Source organism: Syzygium oleosum, unplaced genomic scaffold (genome assembly GCF_021117445.2).
Source record: "Syzygium oleosum isolate NSW1041296 unplaced genomic scaffold, Sole_v2.1 Sole_v2.19, whole genome shotgun sequence".
Lineage (NCBI taxonomy): Eukaryota > Viridiplantae > Streptophyta > Magnoliopsida > Myrtales > Myrtaceae > Syzygium > Syzygium oleosum.
Genome location: NW_026607503.1, coordinates 1,105,823 through 1,124,784, shown reverse-complemented (window position 1 = coordinate 1,124,784; position 18,962 = coordinate 1,105,823). Strand labels below are relative to the sequence as shown.

The 18,962-nt window shown below is 40.5% G+C and overlaps 3 protein-coding genes across 5 annotated transcripts; 1 reads left to right on the top strand and 2 right to left on the bottom strand.

Moving 5' to 3' along the window:
* Positions 1–1,014: 1,014 nt before the first annotated feature.
* LOC115670420 (zinc finger CCCH domain-containing protein 49) lies at positions 1,015–5,694 on the bottom strand. Its single transcript, XM_030591687.2, has 4 exons — positions 5,369–5,694; positions 4,581–4,850; positions 3,507–3,730; positions 1,015–2,094 (listed from the first exon to the last, which is right to left on the bottom strand). Exons 1-4 carry the CDS (start codon positions 5,471–5,473, stop codon positions 1,200–1,202), a joined length of 1,494 nt encoding a protein of 497 aa, XP_030447547.1. The 5' UTR covers positions 5,474–5,694; the 3' UTR covers positions 1,015–1,199.
* A 2,878-nt stretch (positions 5,695–8,572) lies between these two features.
* On the top strand, positions 8,573–16,934 carry LOC115670472 (uncharacterized). Of its 2 annotated transcripts, XR_008818494.1 has the most exons (11): positions 8,573–8,731; positions 8,814–9,067; positions 9,235–9,341; positions 9,892–10,001; positions 10,102–10,204; positions 10,705–10,754; positions 10,854–10,967; positions 11,266–11,364; positions 12,562–12,763; positions 13,296–15,789; positions 15,995–16,934. XR_008818494.1 is itself a non-coding variant. In XM_056320081.1 (9 exons), exons 1-9 carry the CDS (start codon positions 8,687–8,689, stop codon positions 12,820–12,822), a joined length of 1,143 nt encoding a protein of 380 aa, XP_056176056.1. In that variant the 5' UTR covers positions 8,573–8,686; the 3' UTR covers positions 12,823–13,261. The 2 variants fall into 2 exon arrangements, 1 of the variants encoding a protein (XP_056176056.1); XM_056320081.1 differs by lacking the exons at positions 13,296–15,789; positions 15,995–16,934 and having other exon boundaries at positions 12,562–13,261.
* Positions 16,935–17,224: 290 nt separating this feature from the next.
* LOC115670473 (uncharacterized) lies at positions 17,225–18,962 on the bottom strand. Of its 2 annotated transcripts, none has more exons than XM_030591763.2 (4): positions 18,741–18,962; positions 18,015–18,107; positions 17,602–17,743; positions 17,225–17,517 (listed from the first exon to the last, which is right to left on the bottom strand). In XM_030591763.2, exons 1-4 carry the CDS (start codon positions 18,960–18,962, stop codon positions 17,501–17,503), a joined length of 474 nt encoding a protein of 157 aa, XP_030447623.1. In that variant the 3' UTR covers positions 17,225–17,500. The 2 variants fall into 2 exon arrangements, with proteins under 2 accessions (XP_030447623.1, XP_030447621.1); XM_030591761.2 differs by having other exon boundaries at positions 17,606–17,743.

Here is an 18,962-nt window from a genome sequence, read left to right as displayed (position 1 = left end):
TCAGCATCTCACACTTTCATCCTCCCTCATTGCATCATACTCCACAGTTGACATGCTGGGGGAGTCCATCCTTGTCTGTTAAGTTGAGAAGAAGGATCATTACCCCCACTCATCCTATTTCGAGCGAACTCCCCTGGACCACGCCGTGGAGATTTGCCGAAAACGATAGGTTGCATCGGGACCATCCGCAAGAGACATCGAAGTACAAGAGGGTGAAATCTACGATAGTAGGACCTATCCTAAGCTATCCATGTACACCGAAACATCTAATGGAATTGGAAGCCAGAGACAAAAAAAAAGGGTTAAAATCGCGACAGCTCAACAGCTTTTCTTTGCCCTACATTACACAGTCCATTGCCATTAGCTTGCAATCGGACAAGAGAAATCGAGCACCGATCCGATCGAGTTGATTACTGCTAACTACAAATACATGGTCACAAAAAGCACTCAAATCAAGAAAACATCTCTTTTTGACCACATGTGCGAAAAATGCACTCGACACAAAGTTGGTGCACAAACGGCAATGTTCGATATACAATTTATACGCATGCCTATGTGGTCATATATGGTTTGATATGGTAACATGCTCCGATCAAGCGATCTTAAGAGATGGTCCGCGAATGTAGTCTAGACTTCTCCCGGAACCCAGTCACGTTCCGTCCACCCACCCAAGATAAATAGCAACAGATGAAGATATTTATTGCTCAGACGGTTACCTGAAGTGATTGATTCCACAATTCAAACGACACGGAGGATAACAAGCACAGCACGCACACAACGTCCTTAGCCGATCACACCACGTCATTTCTGTGACCGACACGTACAATAATTTTCCCCATAGAAGAGCCAAAACCCAAACCCAAAGGAAGCAAAGTAAATCCAGCCTCTGCTTCTTCTGCCTTCCTAAGAATCTCTCCCTCCCATCACTGTATTGACTAACCCAGCTTTGAAGAGCACTTCAAAGCAATTTATGACAAGAGTGCAGCCATGTAACATTCAAAGTTCAACTAGCTCTAAGTCACAAAATGAACCGGTCTTTATAATCGAAAAGCTCAAGAATTAGGCGCATTACAATTATTAGCCTTCTAAGGACCAGATTGCAAAAGGCCTTACAACCAAAACGACTGTCAACCATAACTTAGCAGAGGAGAAATGAAAAGCATGTTATACAATTCCAGCCGAAAATCAACAGTAAATTACTAAGAAGACGCTGGTGGAGCAGAACCCCCAGGTGTAGACCCCGAAGATGGCGGTGCTGGTGGTGGAACAGGTGCTGAACTCGAGGGTGCCGATCCAGATTGCACAGGATGCTGCTGATACTGCTGAGTTGCCGGAGAGGGATGCGGCGGAGGCACCGTCGATTGGTTCGGCGGTTGGTACTGTTGATAAGGAGGCGGGGGCATCATATAACCATAAGGAGGGTAATAATGGGAATAATATTGCCCATGAGGTGGGGCCACTGCGGGGTAAGCATAATGCTGCCCCTGTTGCTGCTGCTCCGAAGGTGGCCTGTTCTCACTGGACCCTGAGGGCCCACTGGAAGACCCATCCTGGGCAGGAACAATCGCACCCATCCTTTGGGGGTCCATGGAGGGATAGAAGGTTCTCTCCGGCTGAGGAGGCGGTAGCATGTTGTAGTAGTGCATTGCAGGGCCCTGGTCTTGAGAACCAGGCACTTGCATTTGGCTCTGTTGCTGAGATATAACTGCCCTTGGTAGCAGCCCACTATGAGTGACGGCTGCCTGCTGCCGTGCAACTTCCGAACCTTCAGTTTCTGGTTTTGGGGCTTGAGGTCTACCCCACATCAGCTTCAGCCTTAACCCCTTTATCACCAGTTTATTAGAGAGCTCCTCTGCAGCTTTTTCTGCACCTTCCCTGGTTGTATATGTCACAAAAGCGCATGCTCGTTGTAGCACCATCCTAATAGATTCAATTTCACCGTGAGCATAGAAATTATCCTTCAAATCCTGCTCGGATACCCTTGCATCGAGGCCACCCACGTACAGTGTTCTGATGCTCTCATCGTCAGGGGGCTCCAATGAGGGCATCTCCCCAGCCTTGTTGAGCAACTTTAGAGCCACTGGATCGTTTACTCTGGAAATATTTAAGCAAAAACCCATAAATATAAGCATCCAAATCCTGACATATATGCCTATGAAGCAAGTATAAGATGTTTTTAATGTGTACACGTTAACAATGTGAACGAAAAAAGAAAGACATTCGCAAAGAGAATCTACTGGATGGCGCTGACATTGACAGAGGAAGAGATAATAGATGTTATATACTTAACGACAATATTAACCAAATTGTGGTACTCCCTATTAAGGCCAATTAACAAAACACCTTCATTATTCCTATCAGCCTGTGGTTACGCTCATCAAGAGATTTGAGTAGACCACATAATCATCTAGCTGGTCAGGTCAAGCATTACCTCAAAATTACACGAAAATGCAGAGTAAATTCCTCTGATAAAATTCAACCTAACAGAGGATTCTAGCTGACATTATCAACAACGAAAAATGGAAGGGATGACAAGCTCCAGCCAGAGGTAACAAAACCTTGCCAATATTTCAATTCAAGCAGACCTAGCTAATGAGACTACACTAGGAATCAGTATACAGCCCCCTTGCATCCGTCATCATCTTAATTTGCTGCGTAAAACTTAAATCTTAAAGAGTAATACCCATAATATGACAGTAGAACATACTTGAGGACCATAAATCAACAAAATATTTCCAAAACCCTCCCAAAAAATAACATCACAATAAAAGAAGAGAAGAGAGAAAACTCTCCAATTAAGTCTCCAGAGAACGTAGAACTAATCAGACTTCGTAAAGCAAAAGATAAAACAATTTAAACGTAAACCATGAGATGAACTTGCCCAGTTTTCCTATAATGAGCTCATTCAAAAATGCAGAAGAGATGGAAAACTTTGGTGGACTAACATCTAAATTCTCAACTAACAGCTAGGTCAATACTTAAACCAAAATTAATCAGATTTTGCAAAAAAAAATGCATGAGTTATGTGGCTTTGGTAAGGGAGATAACACCATACCACACACCCAAGCAGATGAAAAGATGAATATCACGAAAAGAAGATCAAAGTAATATCGAACAATGAATGATTGCGAAAAACTGGATGTCTTCACCGGTTTTATGCTATGTTTGGGAGGAGCAAAAATGGGGAAGGGGATGAAAGTGTTCAAAATTTCCCCTCTTTCTTCTCACAGAAATTTTAAAATTCTCCCATTTTCTTCACCCACTACCCATATTCCTCACCTCTCCCTCCTTCCCAAACAAAACACTAAATTCTCAAATGCATGAGCATATTTTTGTAACATACTTCACTTGCAAAGAGGCTTTATATTGCACCCATACAACTTGAAATTAAGAAACCAGGAAATCATGAAAAGAGCTCGCCCAAGGGCAAGAACATGGATATGCATGGAGAGGGACTGATTAGAGAGGTTTTGCACAATAAATGCAATGCAAGACAGGAAACATACCCATAGTAACGATCTTTTATATTTTGCTGAGACAACTCCCCAGTTACTGGCATTTCATGCCTATATGGACATTCAGCACCTCTGGTACACTCCCCCCTAATGTAGAAGCTGCAAACATGTGCTCTGTTTCTTTTGTAATACGGCGTTGTTCTTTGAAGTTTCAGAATAGTATCATTAGGCCGAACCTTACCATATGAGGATTCATAATCCAATCCAGCCCTAGTCTGCACAGTAATGGTAACAAGTTTCGTGAGAATACTGAACTGCTGGGAAGACTTACCATGAATCTCCGTATCAAATTACTTCATGATTTAGCGTCTAATACAAAATTCCACCGCAAATGATCAAGAAGAATAATGAGCATATGGAACAAGTACACAGTGCAACCTACGTGATAAAGATGGGTATCATATCAGGGTTGTGTAATAATCATAGACACGTGCAACGACTAGCAAAACAAAATCATCCAAAGACCTCCTCAGTATCGGTTGAAGCCTATGAATGTAACGCTATCCATCCGACCCATCGGCTAGCACAATCCTTTCAATGAACAACGTGAAACATATCGTTTAACAGTGAAACTTCTCACACCTGCAACAGGATCATGCTTATCCTATGAAGCAACTCGGCATAGCTCTAACTAACTAAAGATGGACATGCTAATCAAGTTTCTATGCCAATCATAAACAACTGCGACGATCAGAGAAAAAATTCTTATCCAAATACTCCTGTATTGGTCAGAGCACGTAAATACTGCGCCATCCCTAATGCAACCATGTATCCATTTGATAAACAATATGACAAAATTCATTCAAGCATAAAATCTCTCACCAGCATCATCTTATATCAGGTACATTTGGCTTAAGAAACTCCCCTTAACTGAATATTTACACGAACCTATGAATGTCTGAAAGTAATCATCACATACTGTGATAAATTTGTAGCTATAGCTCTTAGCGGCCTCACTGCTTCCAGTATTCTCTAAAGTAATGAGATTGCATATGATGTACATGAAAACCTGAGGTGCGACTGTGCAAGCAAGGACCGATGTGGAATTAGAGAGAAAGAGAGTACCTTTCGATCGTGCTCCTCTGCAAAGTACTCCCTATTAACATCACTCTTGGGAATGGCGTCATGTGAGCTAATGGATAAAGCAGTATCTCGAACCTGAACTGGCAACCCATATTCAAGATCCAAAAGGCAGACTTGACAGACATTTTTCAACTTACAGCAAGTCTGGCAAATCTCAGTTTTCTTGTATCTTGCATCGCGACCTGGTCTCCACCTGAAAACAGTAAATGGACGCTGGCAGATTTTGCACTCCTTATCGTACTGTGCCTTTGTCTGCATTCAAGTACATATGCCCAACAGCACAAAGAGAAAGATAGGTCAGATGATAACAAATCATAGCATAACATTACAGACAAGTTAACCCGACAGCCAAGGAACCTTAAAAAGGGGAAATTGCAGGACGAGCTGCAATTAAGCGTCGACATGACGCGGGTAACAGACTGATGACAGATGGTTAATGAGCTAGAACATAAAGTACGTAGAAGCAAACTATGCAGCATACAAAGAACATGGCTGACAAGATTTTGAGCTCGCAAAGAGACGTTACAGGCCACGCGAGAGCGATGCATCCCGAATCAGTGATCCAAGCCATCATCGTCTCAAGAAAACCAGAACTAAAAGGGGGGCGAAACCTCGAATTGACAACTACAATCACAACCCATCGAACAAGAAACCCTCGTTCTCGAAAGAAACGGGTAAAATGAAAAAGAAAGAAAGGCAAAACCATTCCAGGCCACGCAATAACCGAGAGAACGGATCCATGGGGCGAGGAGAGAAGAAGGAGATCGTACCATGCGAACGTAAGGGTTGTCGCCGAGGCAGGACTCGCAGATGATGGGGAAATCGGAGCGTTCCCATCCGTCGGCCTCCGCATCCCTCAGCAACCGGTGCGCCATGGAAGCCTGAGAAGGTCTAGGGTTTCGTCTCCGAGCAAGCGCGGATTCGGCGGCGCTACTCCGTCTCCCTCCCTCTCTCTCTCTCTCCCCCTCTCTGGATTTCGGGATCGGCTGCTCTGGATTAGGGTTTGATCGGAAGCAGAACCCGCGCGGTGCAGGCTGCAATGACGAGAGGGAAGCGAGGGAAGAAGGGATATGATTGTGGAGTACGGATCGAACTCTGATACGTCGAGTTCGGTTTTAAAAACCAGGAACCGACCACCTAAGAACCGGACCGGTCCAGGTTCGGTTGGACCGGGTTGGACCGGGACCGGCTGTAATATTTTCTATTTGTTTCTCTTGGTACATGGCACAGGTTCTTGGCCTATGGCACTTGCACGTTGCGACTGATCTTACTTCCGTAGGAAATTTTTCGGTGGTATTGAAGAATTGCAGCATTAGCTACATTTCTTTGCTCTCGCTTCCTTCTTCTCCTCCAAACCCAACGACCCTAACCTTCGCAAGCCCTCCGATCCAGACAACAGCCCCAGCCTCAGCCCAGATAGTCCGTCCTCGGTTTAATTCAAACCCTAGAAGAAGAGATATGCCGGTGCAAGCAGAAACAAAAGGAAAGGATGAGCTCGATAAACTAAGAAATTTACCTTGTTTTTTCGTGTGCAAAGAACATGGGCTTCCTATGGTGATGAGCAAGGGAGACGATCGCGAGAACTAAGCATCGAGCACCAGCCTAAGTGTCGAGCATGAGATAGGGAGGTGAGAGCCCCAGACTAAGCGACGAGCGGCAAGCGTGAGAGAGGGAGGTGAGAGCTCGAGCTTGAGCTGCGAGCGAGATGGAGAATTGATGAGAGACTTGAGACTTGCTTGATGAAGAACTGAAGAGGAATCACTATATACTCGCTTAAGCCCAAAATATTCTTTTAGGGCAATTGATTCTGAATCTTGGGAATCAGAAACTCGACTAGACCTTGTGAGAATCGCTCAGAACCTATCGGTTCGATTCCCGAGTTGGACTGAGACCGGTGCTTGCCCCTACACACAATACACGTGTGACGTGAAGAATAACAGATCCAAAGTTAGAAAGTTTAAGTAGGTTGACATGCATGCATTTAACGGGAAAATTTAAATTAGGTAACTTATCGCGGTGCAATGGTGGATTTCATGGGGAATTTGCTCGCTCCAATCGATGTAACGAAAGATGATACAAGTCCTCTCCATATTTATCACAAAAAAAAATAATGTGGTTATATAATATAACCACGTTATTGCTCTATGTAACCACGTTGCTCATACCCATTTACTTAATCTAATTTCTTTGTTTTTCTATCTTAATAAATTGTATGGTAATGAATCTTAAAATTTATCTAATTTATTAAATGAGCTTACTTTTATTGCGATCAAGGGAGAAAGGAAAAAGAAAGATGAATAATTTAGTAAATAAGATTGTTGATTTTTTTAGTTAATGTTAAAATGTCTATTGATTTTATCCATAAAAAGATTTCTCTTTATTAACATAGGCTATTTAAAAATAAATTCTAACTCAAGGGAGATATTCTTACTAACGGGGTGAAATAACTCCTTTAAATTGTATAAGATAGACATTTGTGTCAAGTCATGTTGCATATTTAACGAAGGATCATGTTCTAGTCAACACTATACTTTTAATAAACTCGTGATTTTTTTCTTTCCATCAAATATATGTCATTCTCGATTTTAGCTGAAATCAAATAATTTTTCCATGGAAGTCATAAGCCCTCACCGGTCGCCCCACTCCCTAATGAATATTATTTTAATAGTTCGCGAAGCTTTAAATATAAAAATAAGTTTTCTTATTAGATGTATGATATGACGATTCGGTATAATAAATCATTTGCGACCATAGAATCTAGATCTATTATTATTATAAAGAAATGGTCATCCAGCAAACTACTCATACTTAAAATACGAACTCAGGGCGTTGTAATTTAGCGACATAAGTTTGCAAAAATCTAGGGACTCGAAACTTCAAATTCCAATGTCTCGTGCTACATGCTAAACATAAATTGTGCCTATGCTATTATTCCATATCTATATCTTATTTCTCATTCAAAAAATGAAAAAGGAAACTTTTTTTATCACTATTAATTATTTGTTTGCGTCGGATTGTTGATGCTTGCCTATTTCTTTGGCACCAATGGTTAATGTTTAGCATGTACCTCACATGTATATATAAGAGATAATGACAAAAACAGTCTCTGAACTTCGGTTAAATGTGCAATGTGGTCCCTAAACTTTTAAATTGTTCAATGTAATCTCTGAACTTTAGCCTAATGTTCAATTTGGTCCTTAAAATTTTAATTTATCGAATGTGATCCCTGAACTTTTGATACATGTTTAATGTAGTCTATGAATTATATGAAAATGTTTAATGTAGTCCCTAAACTTGAATTAATGGAAGGATAACATCGAGCATTTTCATACAGTCCAGGAATTTAGGGATGACATTAAATAAACTAAAAGTTCAGAGGCCACGTTGCACATTGAGTTAAAGTTCATGGACCGCATCGAACAAATTAAAAGTTCATGGATTACATTGCACATTGGGTCAAAGTTTAGGAACTGTTTGTATTTTCCCTAAGTATAAATAAGACGAAATACACTTTCATTTGTGACTTATTCTAGTTTCCTCCACGTTATTTCATATCCAAATAAAACACGGCCAAAACAATAAGAAGGAGGAAATTATAATGTCCAATTACTTTTTCATCTGCCGTTTTATTTCATTTCAGTTCTTCCTTTTCTATTCACTCTACTTTATTTCGCTAAAATAGTAAAGGAATCTAAAACGTCCAGTCACTTTTCTAATTTTCCCCTCCATTACTCGAGTAATTATTATATGTGCAGGACACACGCACGCTCAGCGCTCGCATGGCGCACGTCAGCCGTCCAACGATGCGGGTCCCGCACGGGGGTCATTCGATCCAACGGCTCTTGCGGAAGGAGCGCACAGTCTCGCACCGCAGGAAACCCCGCTCTACCGCCGGCGTCCCGTTCCTCCACGTGTAACTCGCTCGACGGCGGCGACCCGTCACTCGCGACTCCTTTTCGCGCCAGTAACCCCCCCCCCTCCTCTCTCTCTCTCTCTCTCTCTCTTCTTCTTCAGTCTCTGCGCTCGCCGTCGTCCTCTCGCGGCTGCAACAATGGCAGCGAGTCGCGCGCCCGCCTGCGGCTGACCAAATGCTTTCCACGTCGCAGCGAGACGGAGAGGAAGAAGGCGACAAGGTTTTCTTTCCGTTTCCTCCTCCTCCTCCGCGATTCCTACACCTGTCGGTCATTTCTGTTACGAACGAACGCCCCCCTGCAGGTTTCACGACGTTGCACTTGCAGGTTCATTTATTGGACTCCATCGCCTCCTCTTGGAGTTGGCGTTCGCCTTTTCCTCCGCCCCGCCCCCCCCCGCACGAGAATGCTCCGTGGCCTCCCGCATTGCGCGATCGATCTCCCCCTCCTCGCTCCGATTGTTCGGTTCCTCTCCCGCCGTGCATCTCGGCTGCCGCTCGGCGGTTCACGAATCCTTCGTCCGGCGAGCGCCATGAACGGTTGGGACAGCCGCGCGATGTGAGTTTCGGTTCGATCGTCTCGCTCTCTCGCTCGCGGTCGATCGGCCCGTGCTGTGTCTGGTTTTGCGATGTATCGGTGATTTCGAGCGTGTGCTGTCGAGTTTCTGACTTGGATTCTTTCTTCTCCTTCTTTCTTTTTCCGATTTCTTTTTTGTTTTTTTGTAGGCTTGATCGCTATATTTACGATTATATGATAAAGAAGAACATGCACGAAACGCCAGAGATTTTCAGAAGGGAGGCTGCTCTGGCTTCTGAGAACGCCCTTCCCGGAGGTAATATTTTTTTTTAAACGTTTTATGTATTATATAGTCTGCCCTTTGACCGGAGTCCTTTTTCACGTGTTGGCACTCGTCGGAGAAAATGAGCCGTTCGGATTATATTATATAGTCGGAGAAAAGGAACTTGGGGGTGTCGACTTAGCTGTAATACACATTCAAGTAGGCTTTAGAATTGTAGTGTGACCCTGCGATCGTTCCTGGTGGGGGGATAAGTATTCTGTAGATAGCAAGACCTCGCGATTCTGTCAAAATACCATACCTTTGCTTCTGTATAATTATTATCGACATTCTTTAGCCGAATTGTTCCTATGATGCCCGGTCATGTTTCTTTGTTGTTGCCCCTGTTGACGACTCCTTAGTGATTGGTGACTTGGTTCATAGCGAAGCTGTACAAAATAGTAACCTCTAGCTTGGAAACATCATTAGAATTTGTCGCTGAGTGAAGTAGAAATCTTGGTCTTAGTTTCCTGTTTGCCACCAAATCCATTATTTACTGCTTCATTGATGGTGATCATGAGTGGATTGGTATTTATATAATTCCCAGGGATAGATGTCCCAGAGGGTTTTCTGTATGAATGGTGGTTGATATTCTATGAGACGTTCATGGCAAGCCAGCTAGATAATGGGAGTTTCTCAGGAAGTTCTCCCACAATGGTAATGCTTCATCCAGTTTCTTAGCTTGGTCCGATAATTTGTATCCCACACGACATTTTCTTATTTGCGCCATTTGATTGTCTTCTGAAAATTTCTACAGATGATGACCTTTCCCCAAGAAACAACTGCTTCTCTGACCAGACAATCTGTGATGAATGAGGAAATGGAAATGACAAGGGACTTAGCAAATGATACTAATACCAGTATGCTTCTCGAACATCCTTCTATGACGGGGGTTTTAATAGAATTTAAGCAATGGATACTGCATAATCCTCTCATAGTTGGTAGTGACAGTTAAATTGTTCAGAAGTCATCTGCTCAATTCTGCACTACTCAGTAGATGGCCAATCTAAAAAATCATTGGATAATTGTTGATCTATTTATATAATTGACATAATCTCAGATGCACGAATTAGCCAATTTGATCTTAGAATTATATTCAGATTATATATAGAGGATTCTTTATAGGGTTGTCTATTTCTAGGGGAAAAAAGGGAAGAAAGAACGGTTTGTATCAATAAGTTTCAAAAGGATGATTCCTAACTCTCGCAAGAACATACTTCTAGTTGCTAATCTTTCATTTTAAATATGCTAAGGTTACAAGTAGTTTTGCGAACTAATGAAGCTTGTATATCTTTTGGAATTTTCTGATTTATATAATCAAATTCCAGTAAGAAACTTTGGCCTGCATTTGTGCATGCAGGATTGATCTTTGGTGACGATTTTATGTGGTTGAAAGAATGGCCTTCAACAGTAAGCAATATCATCAGATCCCTTTTCTCCAATTAATTAGGGCAATCGACTCTTGACGTTTGTACGTACTTCTTAGTTCTTACCATGATCTTCTTGCAGAAAGCTGATCATCTCCCCCAAAATCTCATGCCTTTGCCCTATCAACAGAATCCATCGACTTTTTCCTCAACTTTGAATCCTGTGGTTGTCACTGATGATTTAATCCCACAAGTAGTAAGTTCTTCGGCTCACGAGCACTAAGATTAGAAAATAGAAAATTGAATACTGGCCTTTGAGAGTGGGGTTTGGTAGAAGAAGTGGTTTCTTGAAGCAACTCTGCCTTGGTTCATTACTGGCAGGTGTCTCACATTAATATACTTAATATTTACTCACTAAACAGGGGGAGAGTTTCTAACACAAGCAATGGTGGCTTGAAAATCTCAATAAAACTAGCTTGCTGAAAGTGACATTTCTTCTTGCACCTGTAATATAGTTCCTATAGCTGGACCTGAACTGGTTGCTCTGTTGACAGGGAGCACATCTCATGCCTCCAGGATTGGAGAATCATATCTTAAGTTCTCGGAAAGTTGAAGATCATAAGAAAATCATCATACTTTCAGGATTAGCTGAGGTAACTATCTTTTGTTTGTCTTCGCAGGCAGTATTTGTATACGAATAGGCAAACTGTGGAGGGGACTTATCGCGATGACTTTTCAAATGTCATTGTCCTGGTGGTAGCAATACTTTTCCTATCTGGTGGCCTCTTATACTCTTAAGCTGCCGGGAAAGATATTCAACCTAGCACCGGAGCATGACTGATTACATCGAAAAGAATGTGCAAAATGTGGATTATGCTGGATGTGTTACTGTTTAGTGGTGTTTATCTTTCTGGTAAAAATCAAATGTGGAGGTTCCTTGGTTTACTACCTTTTCAAAGGCGTGCATGCAGAATTTATTCTAAATATGCAGAGTCAAACATCATGACCGAAGAATGCGTTTGTTGATGTGCTCCCAAAGTTATCTGTCTGACTATTTCTTCTGTACTTGTGCTAAAATAACTGAAAGGGATTCCAGTTTGGGCATGCAGCTCCATGCCTCCCTCCCATGTCAAATTTAGTTTTCTCAAAAGCTCTACTTTTCCAATGATCCACTGTGCCACTAGACCTTATTTCCTTACATGGCACATGCACACATTTCAGCCTATTATATTGGACTCTAGAAGTCTATTAATGATCAAGACAAAAATGATGAGCATTATTTTGTGTTTGCAAGAGCCTTTAACAATTTCTGATGCATGCATAGAATAGGGGCTGTCTTCTTCTTTTGGCAGAGAAGGAAGATACAGCACCAATTGCATGAGATCTTGTGCATTCCTGTGGCATGACTACTGCCTAGGCATCAGATTTATGGTGAAAAGTAATATAAAAAATTTCTGATCATTTGAATTATTTGAGTTTGATCACATTTCATGTTACCGATCAAATGCAGATGGTTATTGCACTGTTGCATACTTAGTTAGAGCAGATATAGTCACAGTATTTTCTGTAGAAACCATGATTTTGTTGAATTTCATCATTTCTTATGGAGCATTTGAGTTCCTTATAGTGACATCTTATATATAGAATGAGGTTACTTCAAGGAATGAGCCAAAACTCTTCTAATAATTATTTGGCTTTGTTTCACCAGTACCTCATAATTCTCAAGAATCTCAAATCTATGTGTAGTGATCATCACGAGCTGCTTAAAATAGGAACTAATTAGTGCTGTGAAGAAGGCATTGATTGATGTTTGGTAAAATGACATGAAGGTAATTTTTTCTTGTGAGCAGAGCAGCAAAAAGAGAAAGGCTTCATCAGAAGGAAACTCCGGCATGCCAGGGTTCTTTTTACTACATTCAGATGATACTGAAGACAATCCTTCTGATATGAGTGCTGAAGCAAATTCTTCTTATGTTAATGAAATGAATGGCGAAGCAAAGGTTTCTTCTAGCACCTCAAAAAAATGTTCTTCAGCTTCGGATGCATCCAAAGGTACATTCTATTCTAGGCTGCAAAAGGAAAGAGTTGTAGTTGGAAGCAACTGCTCTTGATATATGCGTGCGCACAGGCACGTGAGTCAATGTGTCTATAGATAAACCTCCTCTTGTGTATTAGTTGATTCTCCCTTCATTGTTCTCTTCTCTTCATTATGGCATAGTTTTTCTAACATTTATATCGTCTTTAGTAACTAGTTTCCTTAACTGGAATATGTCAGTAGCAATAAAGATTTCACATGAGTTGTTGCTGATTTAAATATGCTCTTTCTCAGTCACCCTCCTCTATTTATTTAGCTCGTGGGCCTCATCTCTTATGCACATGATAAATGAGTCATTTTTGTAACAAATGCTAAAGCAGTTATTTTTTGACTTATTCTAGGATAACAAATCAATAGGGCAGTCTAACACATAAGCTAATGCTCGAGTTTCACTTTTCTTATAGGAACTTACCAATTCTTGTAGTAACATGCATCTGCAGCAACATATTATTGTGTGTTTGAGGTTTGATTTTAGCAATCTGGTTGCAGATATCGTAAGTCCTTGAACCAAGATGGAACCAGTAGGACATACATGCAAGTTCATGGCTGGTTAATATTGTCCTTATATGCTGAAAGAGTTGCTTATGCTGCCATCTGAAGCTTGTGAAGTTACTCAAGCGGTGCTTGGTTTACCTTATATCATATAGACATTTTTTTTTTGCTTGGATGCACAGAGGCCTTTTCTGGAGGTTGTCCTTTAATTTGCTTTAATTTGTGATGTTATGACAAAAATAAGTTAAAGCAAGGCATAATTGGATATAAATTAAATCTCACTTCTTTCTGCCACTTAAGAAGGAAAAAAATCTTGACAGTGGAGGAGAGGCAATGGTGGGATTAAATGCTAATTCTAAGTACTTCTGCACTTCCTTTAGAAGTTGGCGGTTATGGGGATTCCAAGAAGTTGGAATGACCCATTTGTCTCCAGTCTAGAACTTTCATTTTGTGCATTCTTTCTCTCCAACCAGGAATATTGTGATTGAAGCAGATCACTCTTAAAAGAGGTGCTTCCCTATTCTAATTGGCTAGCATGTCGGAAGTTATGGAATTTGCTGCTATTTCTTCTCAACTTATTGCAGCATAAGTTTTTTCCTTCCTCGTTTCGCTCAGGTTTTTAGGTTTTTGGGGCCTCATACCATAATGAGGATCGATTGTCTGTTCTTTTTTTATCGGCACTATATCAAGGCAATTACTTGTGTTACTCTTTGCTATTTTCGTGGTTTGTGACACGTTTCTTTAAAGCAAATACTGGATAGAAGTTCAAAAAACCATTGGTTTAGAAATGTCATATGACAACTAATTTTGAAAACTTTTGTAGTTTGTTTGCTAAACCAATAAAGGTGGAAAAGCAAGTAAAATAATGTCAGTTTAGGCAAAATGCAGGAATTATAATCTATTTTCTCCTATAACTCCCTACCTGATCTTAGGACTTTAATTTTAAAATTTGAACTATGTAGCTTGTTCAATCACTCTCGATCTGAGCAAGCTATTCCGAAGCTTGAAAGAGAAAGGTGGAGAAGAGCTCAACAATTGTCTCATAGACTGTGATTCAAGATTCTTCTTTCATTGAAGAGGTCATTCGTATGCTTTCGTCTTATCCAAAAACCTTAATTAGAAGTTGCATTTCTCCTAAGAAAACTTTCTAGTTGAATTCGTCAAATTATTTGTGGAGGGAGGTTGCTCTCTGTATCTATAGTTTCTCGCAATTCAGTTTGGGCCATTATTGACATGCCAGCGGCATTTCTCTCTCTTTTCAAGAAGCTGGTCGATGTTCAATTTGTAGACGAAACTCTGAAGATTGCTAAATGTTCTAGCCAATCAAATTGTCTTGTTTTTTCATAGCAATTTGTCTTGCCGTCTGTTAAGAGGTCTGCTTTTGTTCACATCTATGAAATTCCATGAGGGGTGAGGGTCAATATTATCCTGCTTAATTGTTAGTGGGAAGGGTATTAGCAATCGAGAACTTTCATGTTTTTGAGTCAAGAGAGCCGATATTGAGAAGGAAATGGACCTAGCCGTGAACAAGGAACTTCTTTATTTCTTATCCATTCTAGGTGTTGTAGTGTTTCGTGCTATCAAGAATGCTGATAATATCTTAGTTGTTCAGTCGATGGATAGCTTATATGGTAATATGCATGTGGAGAAGGAATCTCCACGTAGAATGTGAATATTCAAAATTTCTGGTCTCTGTGTTTTGGCTTTTTGTTGTTTCCTTTTTCTGGAGTGGAGATTGCTTCTAATTACCGTAGGAAAGTGTTGAGACACTCTTGCTAGCTTGCATGCCGTGAAGCTTGCTTCTGGTTGAAATGCCTTGTTAATGTAAATAACTTTAACGGGATGCTGCACTCGTTTTCTCACAACTTTAATGCATGCTGCACTCGTTTTCTCGCGAAGTTGTCATTTTTAAATTCCTCAAAATTTTGCTTGTGCATGGATAGCAGTTACACGAGAGCTACGTTACAATTCCATTGTTTGAAAAAATTGTTTCCTGGAAAAAGGGAAGATTGTTTCATCTATAACGTCAGGTATAACTTATCTAATTGGCGTAGTGAACAGTTAAAACCCAGTTTCCGTCTGAAAATAGTTCTCTTGTTTGGTCATTCCCTCACCACTGATTGGGAATTACAACTTATACTCTTTTGCTGCCATCAAATTTTAACTATTTGCAGAATATAAATGGTTGGAAAGACTAACCAAAATAAAGATAAGAGAGATGGCATTTGAGAGGAAGATTATTTGATCCAGAAAGAGAGATTTTTATGCATGTACCCAGAGCATTCTTTCCAACTACAACACTCTTTTTTGCAGCTTAGTAAAGAATATACCTTTGGAAGCACTGGAAGCTGAGAATAATATCCGTTTCAAGTGCTAGAAGAAACACTTGCTTCAGCATTCTTGTTGTTAACATAAGAAGAAGATGCTTCAGCACGCATGTCAGAAGGCTTCTCTGTTTACAGAGTTTCCGAATGTCATACACGGAAACCTGGTATGCTGGAGCTTCCTTTTGACGAAGATTCTCCTTTAACGTATATTCTCATTTCTTATAATAATAAATACTTTTGTATCGTTTATTAACTCAACATTTTCTAAATGCATCAATATTTATTTTTATGTGTTTCACAGCAATCGTTTGTCTATTTTCATTTTTGGAATGTTCTTTGCCCGAAGATGATGAATCTTCAATTCTGCAGGAGCATGGGGTTGTATTTTTCAGTTGGGGCACTAACATTCATGGCTCCTTTGAAGTACTCGTTCCCTTTCCCTTTAATGACGCACACTATGGGAGGTCATCATTGGCAGGTATATCAGCCAAGTTCTGTCTGGATAATTGAGTGTTAACATTAACAGGGAGTAAAACATCGAAAAGTTAGCCACTGCAGTGTTTAACTCTTTGAAACTGGATTTTATTTAATTAATTAATTAATTTTTTTTGGGGGCGCGGGGGGGGTGTTCATGCAGCATAGTTTGCATAATTACCTTATTTGGCCCTGATTTGCCTATTATTGGTAGAAAGTTCATTAATACGTCTTGACACAAATGTGCCCAGCAGAAAAATTTTCTTGTGTGCGGAGGGGTCAATCAATACCTGTGACTCACACTTTTATATACCATAATGCAGAAACTTGTGTCAGGTCTTTGTAATTTGGAGAATTTATTTTCCAGTATGGAAAGAAAATCCGACCATGTCTATATGTGTCCGATTGGGTTACACTATACATTAATTGTTATATATTTGGACGTAAAGGTCGAATTATCATTTGCATATAGGAATTTCATAAACAATGTCAGGTTCCTTGTGGATATTTCCATAAAGTGACAGTCAGAAAAAAAGTGCATACTGTTCTACTGTCGAGGTACGCAATATCTTGTGCAGTTACCATGTGATGCTTCAGAAATTTGGCAAATTAAAGTTGGTAAACGAGACTTTTCCTTGGATGGTAGTAGGCAAGACGAGAGTTAAAATGTCTGTCATGGTAGTAGCAAAGAGCGAAAATTATTAAAATGGTCTTTTTATGGTCTATAATCTGTTTGTGTTAATGGATTTCAGTTTCTGCATTAAAATCAATGCTTTCTGTTAGTGATGTTATGAATTTCTTGAACTAGACAGTGTATACATAAGATATCTTGCTTCTGTAAAGAGTTGAAACTAACAGATTGTCATGATATTTGAAATTGAAATATGGTTGTTCATTGTGCTATATCGACCAAATTCCTTCTGTATGCTGGCTTTGAGAGTTCTCTCTCAAACCCTCAGGTGTCAGGAGTCTGGAAATTGGTAAAGAGAGAAATATAGGGCTCCACTTGGCTTCCACCAGTTTGAATTTTTAATATAAGACCTGGTATTTTTCTCCAATACACCAGAAATGATATACCGGAATCACAACTTGGAGTGTTACGGGAAGAGCCAATGACGCATTCCATTTGTAATAGTTTTCTACTATATATTGCTGGTCCTCTATATTAAAAGGAGAAACAAGCAACAGGATTAACTCTTCATTACACTTTTTAAGTGATGCATAACACTCAGAAACTTACATCTAAACACTGCAATACCTTGAAGAACATAATTTGTAGTACATTTTCAGAATAGTAAAAGCTCATAAGCAAGTTGAAATAACTGCATAAAGCACCGGGCTTGCTTGAGGGTCATAACAACATTGTTGCTCTCTTCTCAATTATCACTTCTTTTTGGTTTATCAGAGTGAACTGTCACCTGAAACAAAAGGCATGATGTGAGTCAGAGATAATGTCTAAAACTACGGTTGGTAACTATCAAATTTCATGCAGATATGCTCGCCTACAATGTCAGAAGCAACTGGAATCCACTCATTAGTTGCTGGGTTCCCCTTGCAAGAGGCGTGACGTATGGTGGAGGCTTCCGAGTCAAGATTGAAGCCCTCGCCTTTGGTGTTCTCCATCGTTATAAATCCTGTCCCAGTCTGGCATGTGCTCAGATAGTTAGAAGGTACTCACTAATCGCCTCGCACTACAAGTCTACTTCTCAATTTATACCCCAGAGAACCATTAAAAGTTATTTGCCAATCTATTAATTTGAGAAATAGCTTATTAGATCTAATTCTACAAGAGCTTGATTAATAGTGTCTTCAATTGCAGGCTTAGTGGAATATTGTTTTGACAAGGTAAATTTAAGGGCCTAAATTAGAATTTTACAGAGCACAATTTGACATTTGCTTTGAGAAATGTTCATACCCTGTGGTGCTGCTTGTCAACGCCGTTGAGATCCTTGTAATATTCAGTCTCTACGAAGTCCTCCTTCGCTTCGCATCCACCATAGACGAGTTTCTGTTTACGCAAGAAAGGCAAAAAGGGTTTATTTGTTGAAGGAGATCAAACCCAAGGAACATTTATAAAAGGTAATAGAGCGAATTTGTCAGGTGTGCTCTTTGATTTCTTTATTCTACCACATGAGCAAGAAGATATCATGAATTTTAAGAGCCTAATCTGTCACCTAATTGCCTTTATGAACGGATAATGAAGCACACGAATGCGGTTTTTGGCTTGTGTAGAACTTTTTTCCCTTTCTCTGAAGCATTCTTTCCTTGTTGGTACATTGAAAGTATTGAAGTTGGTTCGATCTTGACAGATTCGAAAAGGCAATCCAAGTGGACGGCCCTTGTACTATGATGCTGTAAATTCTGACGGTCTTATTTTTCTATGCTTTCACCGGAAGTCGTGGTTGTTTACCAAGGCAAAGGGTCGTGAAGTGAAACCATGGGCTCATTTTTCTTCTCATCAATCTTTTGGTCCTCTCAAGTACACAAAATCAGTTTGATCTCGACACACGAAATGAAGTCGGAGAAGGCAATCCGAGAGGCACAATCGATACGATCATTCAAGCACGGCACAAGTTTACTTTGTATTTTCCGCAGGAATAAGTCCGATACAAACGAAGCCAGACGGAGGAGAAACCGAAACCTGAGGATCATTCTCGAGGCGCTGGAACTCGACGAATTCCGGGATATCGCCGTCGGTGGACAGGACGTCGACATAATTGGAGGAGTACTCGCTTCGCTGGGGCTTCGCGTGCCGCTTGGGAGCAATGCCATCGAAGTACTCCTTGGTCTTCTCCTCGAGCATCGCCTCTTCCTCCTTGGACAAGTGAACGTCGCTCCTGTTAGGCCTACTGCAACGCTCCAT

What these genes read in the sequence shown, in the direction of transcription:
- LOC115670472 (XM_056320081.1), top strand. Translation starts at nt 8,687, where the DNA reads ATGCTTTCCACGTCGCAGCGAGACGGAGAGGAAGAAGGCGACAAG. An exon ending in TGAGAACGCCCTTCCCGGAG is followed by an intron (nt 9,342 to 9,891) that starts GTAATATTTTTT and finishes TATAATTCCCAG; the next exon opens with GGATAGATGTCCCAGAGGGT. An exon ending in AGCAAATGATACTAATACCA is followed by an intron (nt 10,205 to 10,704) that starts GTATGCTTCTCG and finishes TTGTGCATGCAG; the next exon opens with GATTGATCTTTGGTGACGAT.
- LOC115670420 (XM_030591687.2), bottom strand. Translation starts at nt 5,473, where the DNA reads ATGGCGCACCGGTTGCTGAGGGATGCGGAGGCCGACGGATGGGAACGC. An exon ending in ACAACCCTTACGTTCGCATG is followed by an intron (nt 4,851 to 5,368) that starts GTACGATCTCCT and finishes ACTTGAATGCAG; the next exon opens with ACAAAGGCACAGTACGATAA. An exon ending in ATAAAAGATCGTTACTATGG is followed by an intron (nt 2,095 to 3,506) that starts GTATGTTTCCTG and finishes AAATATTTCCAG; the next exon opens with AGTAAACGATCCAGTGGCTC.
- LOC115670473 (XM_030591761.2), bottom strand. Translation starts at nt 18,962, where the DNA reads ATGGAGCGTTGCAGTAGGCCTAACAGGAGCGACGTTCACTTGTCCAAG. An exon ending in TTGACAAGCAGCACCACAGG is followed by an intron (nt 17,744 to 18,014) that starts GTATGAACATTT and finishes AGCACATGCCAG; the next exon opens with ACTGGGACAGGATTTATAAC. An exon ending in TTCCAGTTGCTTCTGACATT is followed by an intron (nt 17,518 to 17,605) that starts GTAGGCGAGCAT and finishes CTTTTGTTTCAG; the next exon opens with GTGACAGTTCACTCTGATAA.